The sequence below is a fragment of the Rana temporaria genome, chromosome 3, assembly GCF_905171775.1.
Source record: "Rana temporaria chromosome 3, aRanTem1.1, whole genome shotgun sequence".
Lineage (NCBI taxonomy): Eukaryota > Metazoa > Chordata > Amphibia > Anura > Ranidae > Rana > Rana temporaria.
Genome location: NC_053491.1, coordinates 429,483,326 through 429,498,241, shown reverse-complemented (window position 1 = coordinate 429,498,241; position 14,916 = coordinate 429,483,326). Strand labels below are relative to the sequence as shown.

The 14,916-nt window shown below is 41.3% G+C and overlaps 1 protein-coding gene across 4 annotated transcripts in view; it reads left to right on the top strand.

The window, feature by feature from the left end:
- The window catches only part of ADGRL1 (adhesion G protein-coupled receptor L1), a 571,376-nt gene extending 556,807 nt beyond the window's left edge, over window positions 1-14,569 (top strand). For 2 of the 4 annotated variants that reach the window (XM_040346324.1, XM_040346323.1), the window contains 4 exons: window positions 3,282-3,489; window positions 3,937-4,062; window positions 6,866-6,883; window positions 12,484-14,569. In XM_040346324.1, the coding sequence (XP_040202258.1) occupies window positions 3,282-3,489; window positions 3,937-4,062; window positions 6,866-6,883; window positions 12,484-13,175 (1,044 nt within the window). In that variant the 3' untranslated portion in view covers window positions 13,176-14,569. The remainder of the gene's footprint in view (window positions 1-3,281; window positions 3,490-3,936; window positions 4,063-6,865; window positions 6,884-12,483) is intronic. The other 2 variants (XM_040346327.1, XM_040346325.1) reach the window with 1 other exon arrangement.
- Window positions 14,570-14,916: the final 347 nt, after the last annotated feature.

Sequence of the window (14,916 nt, the reverse complement as noted above, 5' to 3'; positions counted from 1 at the left end):
AATAAATATTCCTGTGCTAATTGCAACATCATTTAACCTTTGCAGGCTAACATTTGCTTTTCATTTTTACTGTAATAGGACTAATCTAAAATCTTTACTGCCATAAAGAAAAAAAAAAAACGTGCAATAGCTATCAAGCAATGCTTTACTAAATATGCCGTGGTTTACAGTCTAAATGATTTCAAAACACATAATTATAATAATATTTTAATCAGTTTTTTAGGCATGCTTCGCAGCGTGAGCGCATTTTTTGCTGTTCTAGTATTTATTTTCACCTCCTGGTTAAAGAAAATGTCCAGGAAAACTATTTTCATTGAGACTTGAAGATATAACTTTAGCATTCACCTAGTGTGCCACCTGCTTGTGATTTCTGGTATTGCAGTGTGCCTAAACGCTATACCAGCCTTTCTCAACCATTTTGTCATTGAGGAACCGTTAAAATAGTTTTCTGGTTTCCAGGAACCCCTGCTAAAAATGGTTATATACACAGTTTAGGGTACATTTGCATAATCAGTAAGTTGTAGAACATTTTAAATAGAAGAATAAAGAATGTGATGTTTTCTAGAGTCTTTGACACACAGAACAGATATTTTTTTAACACCACCAGCAGTATACCCAAATTCATTTTCAAATATAATCTTGAAATGCAGGAAATAAAGGGGCACCAGGAATAGGAGGGTAGCGGCTGCAAGTACCGCAGACTCACACAGACTATTACCCAGTAAAGATATGTATCAATGGACTTTCTCGGTACCTATAACATGAGTCGGTATAGTAAAAAATTACATTTATTATACATAAAAACATACAATGTTACACATATAAATCAAGGCTAGGACTAACAACCCTGCAAGAAGATACAGAGATGGTATTGCAAACGGAAGGAGCCGTGAGGTATCAGCAATTGTGGGGAGGAGTCCTAGAAGAACCTCTACCGGTTTCGCGGCTGACCGCTTCTTCAGGAGGTATAGTCTGTGCAATAGATGGTATAATGTCAAAAACTAGCAACACATAAAATATCAGAACAACAAATAACCCGAAGCCGAACCGTCCCTTGGCCCTCGGATGCTGCCTTGCGGCTTCACTTCCTGGTTCCCTACTGCACATTCGCGAGCCGCGCTGCACTATCCGAATGGTTCCTACTGTCTTCTGGGACCTGTGTGTCTCCCAGAAGGCAGTGGGGGGGGGCGGGAAGGGGCGTAGACATCCGCAGATAATGCGGGCTATCTTTGCCCAGAAGTGGGTGCAATTGTGGGCTGTATTAGACAGGCATCTGCTCCCCCCTCTCCTAAAAGGTGCCAAATGTGACACCAGAGGAGGAAAGGGTTCTGAAAAGCAGAAGTTCCATTTATGGGTGGAACTCCACTTACAAATTGGTAGTCACCACCATTCCTCTGCTCAAGGAACCCCCAGCATCCTCAGGAGGAACCCTAGTTGAGAAAGGCTGCTCTTTACTATCCTCCTCTGTAATCACCACTGTAGCTCATAAGCTATACTTTAATTTACTAAATGTGTCAACAGTTAATGGAATTTTTCGTTTTCACATGAGTTGATAGAGCTAGCGCTATGCTCATGTTACTAAATAGATGCCAGACAGATTTTTTTATTTTTCTCTAAAACCTTCCATAATTTCTCAAGAAGGTACAGTGTATTAGGAGGTTATTGTATAGTTTATTTTTTAAGACCTAGAGGCATCAGGAAAAGGTGTTTGATGGGTGCTTTTCTAGTTTTAGGCACGCTCACCAGACTCTTTCCAATTTTGATTACTGTGTCAAATTAGTTAGCAGAGTATTTGTATTTGTTAGTTAAAAAAAAGCATTGCTTCCATGGTTTATTGGATGTTTCCAGTTACCAAAATGTGACAAATGCATCTCCTGTAGAACGCATTTTCAAATACTCATTATGCACCCATGTAGGGTTTAACATGTGCTTGCGAAATATCACATGCTGGGTCTAAGGCTGCATAGAAGTATGAACAAGTCTTCAGAGGTCACAGTTTTGAAATGTTTATGATGTGTGATGCTTCTAGTGTTTGAGAAGCACTTGACAAGGTGTTCTTTATCAACACTTGTGTAAATGAGACCTTGAAGCAGAGGAAAGAAATGGAGGAGCTGTGAACCCTTCAGTCCATATTTTTTTTTCACCCAAGGTCTTTAAAAAAAAATGTGTTCTGCTGTAAGGGGAAAAGCTCCGCGTGTCCTTCTCTCCGCTTTTATAGCTCACATCTTTCAATCCTTACAAAACTACAGAAGAATGAAACATAAAACAGATAAAAGTTGGATGTGCAGCTATTGTCCTCAGTAACCAATCAGGCTTGAATTTATATTTTTACCATAAATGTCATCAATCATCAAAGCCCCTCAAACTCAGAGAGAGGATGCAGTCAGTCTGTGAAAGAACTGATTTTTAGCCTAAATTATTTTATGAATATAGGGCCAGATTCTCCAATAATCTGCGGCGGCCTCGCGTAAGCTATTTACACTACGCCGCCGCAACTTACTGGAGCAAGTGCCGTATTCCTCAAGCACTTGCTCCGTAGTTTGCGGAGGCGTAGTGTAAAAGGCCCGGCGTATCCCCGCGTATTTCAAAGGGGGCGGCTTATATTTAAATTAAGCGCGCCCCCGTTTCGATCGAACTGCGCATGCGCCGGGCTAAAAATAGCCCAGTGCGCATGCTCCAGTTCTTGGCGGAAAACACGTCGGCGTCATTGACGTAAAGTCGTATTCAAGAAAAGACGACGCGGACCCGATGCCATACTTAACATGGCATACGTGGGACTGGCGTAAGGTTACCCCTCATATAGCAGGGGTAACCTTACGCTTACGCAAACGACGTAAGCGACGGTTACACGATGCGATTTCGTTCGGGAATCGGCGTATCAGGCTCATTTGCATAAACAAATGAGACCTGAACGTAAACGCCACCTAGCGGCCGGCGGCGAATTACATTTAAGATCCGACAGTGTAAGTGACTTACACATGTCGGATCTTCAGCGTATCTATGCGAAAATGATTCTAGGAATCACTCGCATAGATACGCGGGTCAAAAAAGAGAGATACGACGGGGTTTCCTGAGATACTCTGTCGTAACTCTTCTGAGAATATGGCCCTTAATGTTGTGAAATGTGGAAGTGGTTGAGAGGGGTGTGATTGGGCTTATCCACTGTCTTAATAGTGCAGGTGGAAGTGTAGGTGAGTAGGCTTAGAATGCAAAATGGCTGCTCTGTTCTGAAGGATTACAACTACAGTTTAAATAGCCTTTATTGTGCCCTGTCTCCACAGGTACATAAGGAATACAGCAAATGTCTGAGGCATTCATACTGTTGTGTGAGGGGTCCAGGAGCAGAACACGGAACCTTGAAATCGACAGTCAACAGTCGATACTACACCCAGAGCCGTATTCGCCGGATGTGGAATGACACTGTCAGAAAACAGACAGAATCCTCCTTTATTGCCGGAGACCTAAATAGCACCCCGACTCTAAACAGAGGTATGTACAACAACTCAAAGTCCAGGACATATTCAGCTTAAGAGTTTAGGGCACAACTTTATTTTTCTGACACATTGATGCTTTATAAGGCAGGACAGTGAAATTATCAATTGATCAAACTCTAGCATCCTAGGTGCTCCATAGGAAACCATATAGGATTATAGGAAAAGTTGCCTTCTACAAATATGGCTGTGTCTACAGTAACCCATATAATATTTTAACATTTCCTAGAAAACACTGTGTATACCAAGAAATTGTGTAAGGAGAAAAAAATTCACAGTAAATATTTTATTGTATATCTGATTGATTCACTGCCCTGACTTGCAATATTCCATTTGTCAGAAAGTTGAACATTGGGCATTGTATTTGAAGATAGGCTTTGCATTTCAATAAAAACAGGGCCTGACTCTTAATAGACAACCTGACTCTTGTTTACTGTCCTCCAAGGCACAATGGGTAACCACTTACTGACGAATCCTGTGCTGCAAAGCCGTGTAGGCACCAGCCCGTATAACACACTTATCACAGAGTCTGTGGGCTTTAGTCCATCCTCCCCTGGATACAACACCACTGGTGAGACATATTATATATTGTTATATATTGGAAAGACATATATATATATATAATTCAAAGTATTATGTGTATTAAAGTCAACATGGATTTCTGTAGAGGCTCATAGTTACCTGTGTATATATGAATCTCCTAAAATGTAGGTAGACCTAAATGTATAAAATGTATAGTAATATACCTCCTAGAACATCCCAAGATTCCCCAAACCCATGCAGCTTTAATTAATGTACATTAGAAATTCCAGCTCTTAATTTTTTTCTGGTATTGGAGATCCTGAGGTTCTCTGAAGCCTCGTACACACGTTGTCATCGGTTAACCGATGAAGCTGACTGATGATCAGTCGTGCCCACACACCATCGGTTAAATAACCGATCGTGTCAGAACGCAGTGACGTAAAACACAACGACGTGCTGAAAAAAATGAAGTTCAATGCCTCCAAGCATGCGTCGACTTGATTCTGAGCATGCGTGGATTTTTAACCGATGGTCGTGCCTACTAACGATCGGTTTTGACCTATCGGTTAGGAATCCATCGGTTAAATTTAAAGCAAGTTGGCTTTATTTTAACCGATGGTTAAATAACCTATGGGGCCCACACACGATCGGTTTTGACCGATGAAAACGGTCCATCAGACCATTGTCCTCTGGTTAACCTATCGTGTGTACGAGGCCTAAAAGGCATGTGACTATAAATGCAGATGCCTTAACTGCCTTCTTTACAGAAGTCCCTTCATTTTAAGAGTTAGGGTGAACAAAGGTTTACCCTAACTTACAAACAAGGGGCCAGATCCAGATTTTTATCATGACTGTGACATTATGGCAGACACATCGGACACTTTTGACGATATTTTGGGACCATTGTCATATATACAGCGATCAGTGCTATAAAAATGCACTGATTACTGTGTAAATGACACTGGAAGGGAAGGGGTTAAACACTAGAGGTTAAGTGTGCCCTAGGGAGTGATTATAACTGTGGGGGGGATGGGCTACCACTGACACGACAGCGATCACTGCTCCCGATGACTGGGAGCAGTAGATCACTGTCCTGTCACTAGGCAGAACAGGGAAATGTCTTGTTCTGCAGTTCCGTGTCACGATCGCGGGACACCGGCAGACATTGAGTCTGTGGGTCCCGTGGGCACAGTCACGGAGTACACGGTGGACGCACATGCCAACTAAGCCAAGATTTAAAGGGGACATACCTGTACGCCAATTTGCACACCCGTGCCATTTTGCCGACGTACATCATCGTGCGCTGGTCAGCAAGCGGTTAAGATCCTCACCATAAAACCCATCACATCTCGTCATTATGGACATGAATTTGCGCACTGAAGCACAGTCATACAGAAACAAGGGCCTTCACCAAACAGTTGCAACCTGATTGGAAGCACACAGATGTCTATAATGTCTTTGTAAGCTGTGGCATCAACAGTATCCTTCACAAGAAACACCTGAAAATACTTGTGGCCACATAGTGTATGTCATTTCTCCTGCAGAGCCAAATTTCCATCCAGCCATTGATGGGAAATTGTGGAAATAAATTTGCCAACCATACAATCAATCTGTGGAGCAATTGAGGCATAAGCATTTTCAATAGTTCCTGTCGAGTCTGCCGGAATATGCACCAGGAAGACACACCTGTTGCCAGCTTTACCTTTGGGAACAACAGTGATCATCCAGAAAATTATATTTTTAGATGATCAGGTTTCTCATAGATTTGTCAACCAGGGGCTGTCTGGTCTGTTGAGGTCACAGAATTTCAATAGTTATGCAGTTGATTCCCAGTCCAAAACTGCAAGATTGAGTAACAGCCATATCTGGTGTTCATACCATAATACATCTGTACATCATTTATCCTGCAGATCTAAAGGACCAGATGTGATGGCCAGTATACAAATATATTTAGTCATGTTACTCTAAAGCCCTGTACACACGATCGGATATCTGATGGAATCTAATCCAATGGATATCCGATGAAGCTGACTTTCATCAGTCTTGCCTACACACGATCAGTCAAAAATCCGACCGTGCCAAAACGCGGTGACATACAACACTACGACAAGCCGAAAAAAATGAGGCATGCGTCGACTTGATTCTGAGCATGCGTCGATTTTTCTCCGATGGAGTTCCACACAGACGATCGGATTTTTCCTATCGTTTTTTTATCCATAGGAAAAATGTAAATGTAATGTAAATGTTCTTTTTTTTTTCACCGATGGGGCCCACATACGATCGTTTTTGTGCGATGAAAACAGTCCATCGGTCTGTTTTCATCGGACAAACCGATCGTGTGTACGCGGCTTTAGAGAACCATGTTTGCTACCTTGTGTACTATCACCAGAGCCCTATCTTTCACCCTGTAGTTCAAACGTTGCGTAGAGCAGTATATTTAGTGCCAAACCTTTGGTTGCAATAATGCAAGTACAATAACAATATAATAAGCTCAGCTTTAGTTGTCTCCTGTCATGTTTCCAGCACCATTTTCCTTCTTTTCCCCCACTAAGTCTTGCAGATCCTTAAAACTCAGTCCAGAACAGTATGTAGAGAGCAAGTATCCTATCTTATGTACAATATGCATAGGATAAATATATACAGTATGTAGATGTAGATAAAGAGAAGGGTGTCTTCACTGAGTGCTTCCCAACATATAATATGTAAGTTTCTCTTACCCCTCATCACATTTTGTCATATAGTTTCCTCTTTGTATTTCTACATCATCATATCTCTGTACCTAGACTCTAACAATGTATCTCTGTCTGTCTTTCTTGCCTGACTTTCTCGGTTCTTCTATTGTGGAAATACAGGAACGTTCCGAGATCCTAGTAAGTGCCTCATTTAACCTTCCTAATATTCTGTTACTGCTAATAGTTTATAACAAATGCAATCAGAACTTGTGCTCCGGAGAGCTGAACAGTAGCCATAAGTTGTCACCCCACCAAAGCACTATTCGACTGATTACCACTACACTAATCGACTACTCCACTGACCACCACTACACTAATCAACTACTCAACTGACCACCACTACACTAATCAACTACTCAACTGACCACCACTACACTAATCAACTACTCCACTGACCACCACTATACTAATCAACTACTCCACTGACCACCACTATACTAATCAACTACTCCACTGACCACCACTACACTAATCAACTACTCAACTGACCACCACTATACTAATGAACTACTCCACTGACTACCACTACACTAATGAACTACTCCACTGACCATCACTACACTAATGAACTACTCCACTGACTACCACTATGTAACGGTCACCACCGTTTATGATCTCCCATTCCATCAACCCAGGACAGCTTATCCGACAGTTCGACAAGCCAGCAGACACAATCCATATGGATTTCCCCAGAATAAACAAGACATACGCTCTGTTCTCTGGTTTCAAAATGTATGAATAAACCTTTAATGGTATCTTAGCTTTCTTATATACAGTACAAGCATGTTACAGTTAATCACATGCACAAAGGAACTCTCCACCCACACATCACACAATGGGGCTTCAATCACATTCTTTTAGATAATGACATTTAGAGGAGTTAATTATCCCCCAGACGTTCCGTCTCCGACAATAAGTGATTCACATGCATAATACCAAATCCTTTACTAAACATAATTGACATGCTAGTTCCCTACCCCTGAAAGGAGACATCTGACCTTTAGACTGCTAACTCACAACACCTCTATCATCAATAGACTTTTCACACAAAACAGTATTAGCATTGAAGGAGACACTTGTATTGACCGATTGGGGGGCAGAATGAAATCACCTGTAATATGTCCAGATCTCCTGCAATACATGAATTATCAGTAATGTCCCATCTCATGTAATTTATAATTAATATTTCTCAGTCACCCTATGCCCAAAAGGGGCACAGGGTGACCCTAGACCCAAGAGTCATTAGTGACGCTGGCACAGGAGTACCCCCGATCCTTCAAAAGTCTCTGGGTGTCACGGGTCATTCCATTACACACTACACTAATGAACTACTCTACTGACCACCACTATACTAATGCACTACTCCACTGACCACCACTACACTAATGAACTACTCCACTGACCACCATTACACTAATGAACTACTCTACTGACCACCACTATACTAATGAACTACTCCGCTGACTACCACTACACTAATGAACTACTCCACTGACCATCACTACACTAATGAACTACTCCACTGACCACCACTACACTAATGAACTACTCTACTGACCACCACTATACTAATGAACTACTCCGCTGACTACCACTACACTAATAAACTACTCCACTGACCATCACTACACTAATGAACTACTCCACTGACCACCACTACACTAATGAACTACTCTACTGACCACCACTATACTAATGAACTACTCCACTGACTACCACTACACTAATGAACTACTCCACTGACCACCACTACACTAATGAACTACTCTACTGACCACCACTATACTAATGCACTACTCCACTGACCACCACTACACTAATGAACTACTCCACTGACTACCACTACACAAATGAACTACTCCACTGACCACCACTATACTAATGAACTACTCTACTGACCACCACTACACTAATGAACTATTCCACTGACCACTACTTCACCAATACATTATTCCACTGACTACCACTACACCAATGCATTTTTCCACTAACCACCGCTACGCTACTGAACTACTCCACTGACCACCACTTCACCAGTGCATTATTCCACTCACCACGATTACTCAAATGCACTATTCCACTGACCACTGCTACACTGATGAACTACTCCACTGACCACCTTTATACTAATCCATTATTCCACTGACTACCACTACACCAATGCACTACTCCGTTAACCACCACTACACTAATGAACTACTCCCCTGACCACCATTACACCAATGCATTATTCTACTGACTATCACTACATGGATGCACTACTCCTTTGATCACCAGTACACTAATGAGCTACTCCAATGACCACTAATACACCAATGCATTATTTCACTGACAACCACTACACCAATGTACTACTCCACTGACCACCGCTACACTGATTAAGTACTCCACTGACCACCATTACATCAATGCATTATTCTACTGACTACCACTACATGGATGCACTACTCTTATACACGTATACACTTATACACTGATACACTTACCACCACATCACCATTGTACTACTTTGCTAACTGCTGCTACACTTTTTCACTGCTAACGTAATGCCAAGCCATGTGCTAAAAACATTTGTATGCTGTACTATAAGCTACATTTACCCAGATTGCATACCAGTAGTCATTTTTTAGGTTAGTCAGAATTTTTAGGCAATTCAATATTCATCCTGTTTGCTCAGCACCTCTGCACCCACGCACACTATCCCCGCACGCACTTCCCCATTCGCCCCCTTCGTACCGATTTGCACTTCCTTCTTTGCCTTTACTGCACCACACGTATTTCTTCACTGATCACTAACACACATTTCCTCACTTGCCACCACTGGACCAATGCTCACTTCCTCTCTTGACAAAATGTAGTTCTGCACTCAGCCTGTTCAATGATGCTTTTACTAATATTACATTCAAATAAAGGGGGAAATATTTTTATAATAAAGAATGCAAGTTTAATAATGCACAGCCAAAAAAAAAAAATTAAAACAAACAGACAGTTCATCCTAAAAATTAGTCAACTTTACATTAAAAAATTACTGTACTTTTAGTTCAGTTATCATTTAAACATAGCTAGCAAATTCAAATTGAAAGTATGAGAAAAGATGTGTAAGCAGAGCTTGCCTTCAGTAAAAACCATATGTAAAAACAATCACTATATCTAGAGATTTGGCAGGTAAAATTAAATGCAGACCACAACTCTCCCTGTAAATAAAAGCAAAGCTAGCCAGAATGATTTGATTCCCCCATCACGTTAACCAGCATGGATGGAGACATCTCTACTGCTGGCTATTGTATTCAGCAACCACAGCTGATAGGATGCAGTCACTGGTTGGCTGATAATGCTCCAGCCAACTCAATCAAATTTTGAATTGACTTTAGTTGTTCCAGGTGGTGCTTGCAGAATCACCCATGGCTCAAATTTGGACGATTCAGGATAAATTAGTTCAAATTCAGGTTTTCCATGGCCAGCTTTGGGTTTTGCTCCACTACCAGATCACCCTGTTAGTCCGTGAAGTCACTAGTCACATTAATATGACTTCTGCAAAAAGGCAAAAGACTCTGGAATTTGAAAGCCTGCACTATTCTTGGTACTAAATGAAAGTTGTTTTTTACTTTAATGCATTTTCTGCATTAAAGTAAAAAAAAAAAAAAATACCTACTATACCCCCCTGTCCCCAAACACTTACATCCCTTGTCCCGGGCATTCACACTGTTCTGTGATTTTCCGGGTTCTGAGATCAGCAGAGCCATAGGCAAGTTGGTTGGAGGAGGAAGTCTGGGTGTGGCTTGCCAGGTGCTGTGTGTGTCTATAGTCGCACCTGGCTAAGTGAAGGAGACACCCACAAATAGGCAGGGGGCCAGTAGCTTGGGAATCAGCCCAAAGACAATAAAAGTGAACGTTTTAAATAAAAGAGAACCATCATATATTCATTGTTTTGCTCTCCTCTTTAAAAAAAATATATAAAAATGTAAGGGTTTAATATCACTATAAAGTGTGTGTAAATCCTAACTATGAACTTCTACTATTTGTGACCGTTTGGTCTGTTTAATAATCCATTAGAAGCATTTATCATAATTTTTTGGATATAAACAAAAGAACATATTGTTCTTGCCAGAATATCAGAGGTGTCTTATGCATACTTCCTGTGTTATCGCAAAAACGTTTATTAAAATTTCCTATTTTGTTTCTTGGGCTACAGAATGATTAGCCTTTATGTTGTAGAGATCTGAGAATGTGAGTGGCTTAGTAGTTTAGGAAAGACATTGGGCAGGGCTGACAAACTCCACAAAAATGTGTTTTGTGAGCCTACAATACAGCTTAAAGGGGTTGTAAAGGTTCGTTTTTTATTTTCTAAATAGGTTCCTTTAAGCTAGTGCATTGTTGGTTCACTTACCTTTTCCTTCAATTTCCCTTCTAAATGTTTACTGAGGAGAAACAGGAAGTGAGAAATTCAAACAAAGAAAAAAAAACATTTAGAAGGGAAATGGAAGGAAAGGTAAGTGAACCAACCATGCACTAGCTTAAAGGAACCTATTTAGAAAATAAAAGACGAACCTTTACAACCCCTTTAAAGCTGATTAATAGATATTGACTGCACTGATAGGTTCCTTAAAGGCAAGAACCAATCAACAAGAAGGAATGTGCATGTATTGCAAAGAGATACTGCTTGTTTTTTTGTTTTGACATATGTTTTAACTTTTACACTCTTAGGCTGCATTCACACCTCTGCGTATATACGCCTGAAGCGCGACGCTCGTGCCGCTGGAGGGGCGAATTTCCATTGATGTCTATGAGATGGTTCACATCTCACGCCGAACGCCGAAACGATGTACGCCGTACGCCTGAAAACAAGTCCCGGACCCTTTTTTTCAGGCGGCATTGGCGTTCGGGCATAGACATCAATGGAAATTATCTGTAAAAAAAAAAAAAAAAAGTAAACAAATCGCGGCAAAATACGCCGCGTACGTGGCGTTACAATGTGAATGCAGCCGGAGCATGTCTATTTTAAACAGAAAAACAGCATTACGAGCTAGTAGGAATATGTCAGCGGTGGCATAAAGTTCTTTATGATCATTTCAAAAGTGGCCATATAGAAGGATCAGTTGAAAAATAAATGCAGCCAGCCAGGGCTGTTTTAAGAAATGGGTAAACAACCTTTTCTTAAAATGACCACCAGGCCCAGATTCAGGGGGTATAGCCTGATTTGCTCTGCATACGTCCCTCTGACTGTTTCTGTGATTGGCACAGAGATACCCTTAATCCTTATTTCTATAACGCCACTGTATAGGCAAAGTTTGCGAGGAAGGGTCCTGCTGGACCAATGTGAAGCATAGCGGCCTATGCCTGTGAAATCCAGAACTGTTCGGAAAAATGGTGGTGGGTCTCCGATACTATTGTGAGCATGGAGCAACTGGCTTAATATTTTAATAGTTGAAGCAGCCCTGAATCCAGCATTTAAAACTTAAATAAAGCTTTAACTGCTTTATAAATGTGTTCTTCTGTATAGTGAACGTGATACCATACAATATGAATTGTTTAAGCAGCCATTTTGTGTGTATTTTCGATCTTTTTTTTTTAACACAATGGATCCTATAAACCAAGCAGGTGCACGTGTTCAGCTCTTACAAGTTTACCTGCTTGAAAGTTTAAAGTTCCATACTGTATAGAAAGGAAATATAGAACTGATATATATGCTAAGGTTGATCAACGCAAGGTTTTCATTGTTTTTAATCTTTATTTCACAGAACACACCTTAAGCCGAGATCCATGTGGAAAGGATGCCCTTCCTCCCCTTCCACTCAATGGTAATTTTAACAACAGCTATTCCCTTAGAGCTGGAGACTTCCCACCTGATCCTTCCAAACTGGGAGATGGGGGACGTCGCAATATTACGGATGCTGCAGCCTTTGAAAAGATGATAATTTCTGAGCTGGTACACAGCAACCTGAGAGGCAAATCCCACCAGGGGACAACAGACACTGGAGATGAGGAGGTAACATCCGGGGGAATTGGAGAAGGTGGAGAAGTCCCCACCCTGGAGATGGAGCGCATGTACAAAGCTTTAGAAGAACCACTTCTCTTACAGAGAGCTCAGTCCATCTTGTACCAGAGTGACCTAGAGGAGTCTGAAGCCGAGCCTGCTCCTCGTGACTCACCAAACCGCGACTCTCTCTACACGAGCATGACCAACCTCAGAGACTCTCCCTACCCAGACAGCAGCCCTGAACCAGGCCTGCCATCTTCTGGGGAAATGTTGCCGTGCCACCAAGGGGTCCCCCCGCCTACAGCGGCAGATGCCATGTACTTCCCTGGCCGGCTGGGTTCAGTGCCCAGAGGGCAGTTGCAAGCCTTCTACCAGATGCCTCAAGGGTTTCTGGGTCTAGAAGGGTCAGTACCTGAGGGTGACGGGCAGATGCAGCTCATCACCAGCCTCTGAACTTACTCGTCCACCCCTGGCACCAACTCCATTATTCCCCTACAAAATAAAATGAGAGATACTGCCTTCCCTCTCCATCTCAGAAGAAAGCAGGGTCATATGGTGGAAGGAAGTGGTATTTACTAAGGGGCTATTTCAGTGGAGTAGGGGTGAGGACAAAATACTGCCTTGTTCGATGGACTACTAGTGTTGATGGCAGGTATTATCTGGGTTCAGTCTGTTTGGACTTCCTCTTGATTGCCAACATCCATCTGAAAATTATGTATATTTCTTGTGAGGGCCACAAACAGGTATGGGTTTGGGTGCCAAATAAGCTGCTTGCAACATAACTATCTTCCCCAACAAGAGCTACTGATACAATGATACAACCGCCAGTTTGGTGCTGACATTTACAGTATTGCTGCAAAGCCAATGTAAACAAAAATGAAAAGTTACAGACAGAGCTAGTGAATAGCCAACAGTAACTGTAGGCAGCCCCTCTGTGTTAGCAACGCTAGGTGCAATGAAAGGATACAAACAGTAGAACTGGTCATTTATTCACGGTCAGGAATTCATTTCTTGCACTCAATAAGAGGTGCCAAACAACCCATGGGCTTGCTGAGTAATAAAAAGGTAGAGGATGTAAATTGCCTAAGATAGTGAAATTTACCTTTGTATTTTTGAAATGTCACAGCTTACGATTTGCATTCCCATAGAAAAATAGAGGAAATGCAAACTGAACAAGAGTTTTCCGAAAGTAATATATCCAGAAATAAGCCACTTTCATTCACCACTGAACTTTTTCCTTGGGTCTTTCTAACAAAGTCCTTGGTGCCATCTTCTCTCTCCACCCAAACCCCACTGTCTGCCTCAACGATGAAATCAGACTTTTTTTATGCCCGGTTCAGAAGAGCATGGTTTGTGCATAACAGAAAGGAAGAGGAAGCTACCAGGGAGACAGGAACTGCTGCCAGGAAGGTGGTAACACCACTTAAAAGATAAAGGCTGGGGTGAAAAGGACCAGCTGCCCTGCATATTCTTTATTTAAGCACAAAACATCCCCCACCTCTGTTAACAGAGGAGCAGCTGAACTTTATCAATGGGGGAAGCGAGTGTCTTTTCCGACTGCTGTAAATAACGGACTTCTAAAAGGAGGGGAAAGGGAGAGATGAGGGGAGATTCCTATACCCCTCTCCAGATAAATATCAGAGGTGTGGAAATGGTCAGTAGGGGGCATTTTTTATTTTATTTATTTGTGTCTGCCTTCAGCAGTGTCTCTTCCTGTCCAAAATTGCCACTGTGCCGTATTCTGTTCATTCCACTACAGAATCATGAATGATCTTCACCAGTCCCAAAGATTCCCGCCTTTGTGTTGTCAGCTACCTTGTTTGAGTTCTTAAACACCTTTGTTTTTTTGTTTTGTTTTTTGTGTATTTACTCTTTTTCTGCATGTAGAGATCCAGAATTGTACAGGTTCTTCATATATTTGGTCATCTACCTGCCTGATAGAAAAACATAAAAGATCAAGATTTTTTTTAAAAAAAAATATATATATATACGTATATATACAAAGAAGAACTTTAGTCATTAAAGACCTTGTTCAAATAACAGAATGGATGTCACAACTAAATGTTTTAAATCTAGAAAAAAAAAAATATATATATATATATATATATATATATATATATATATATAGTCCCATAGGATTTTTTTTTTTAATACAAATACCCGTTAACCAGCTCTCTGCTGCTAAATAAAGGCC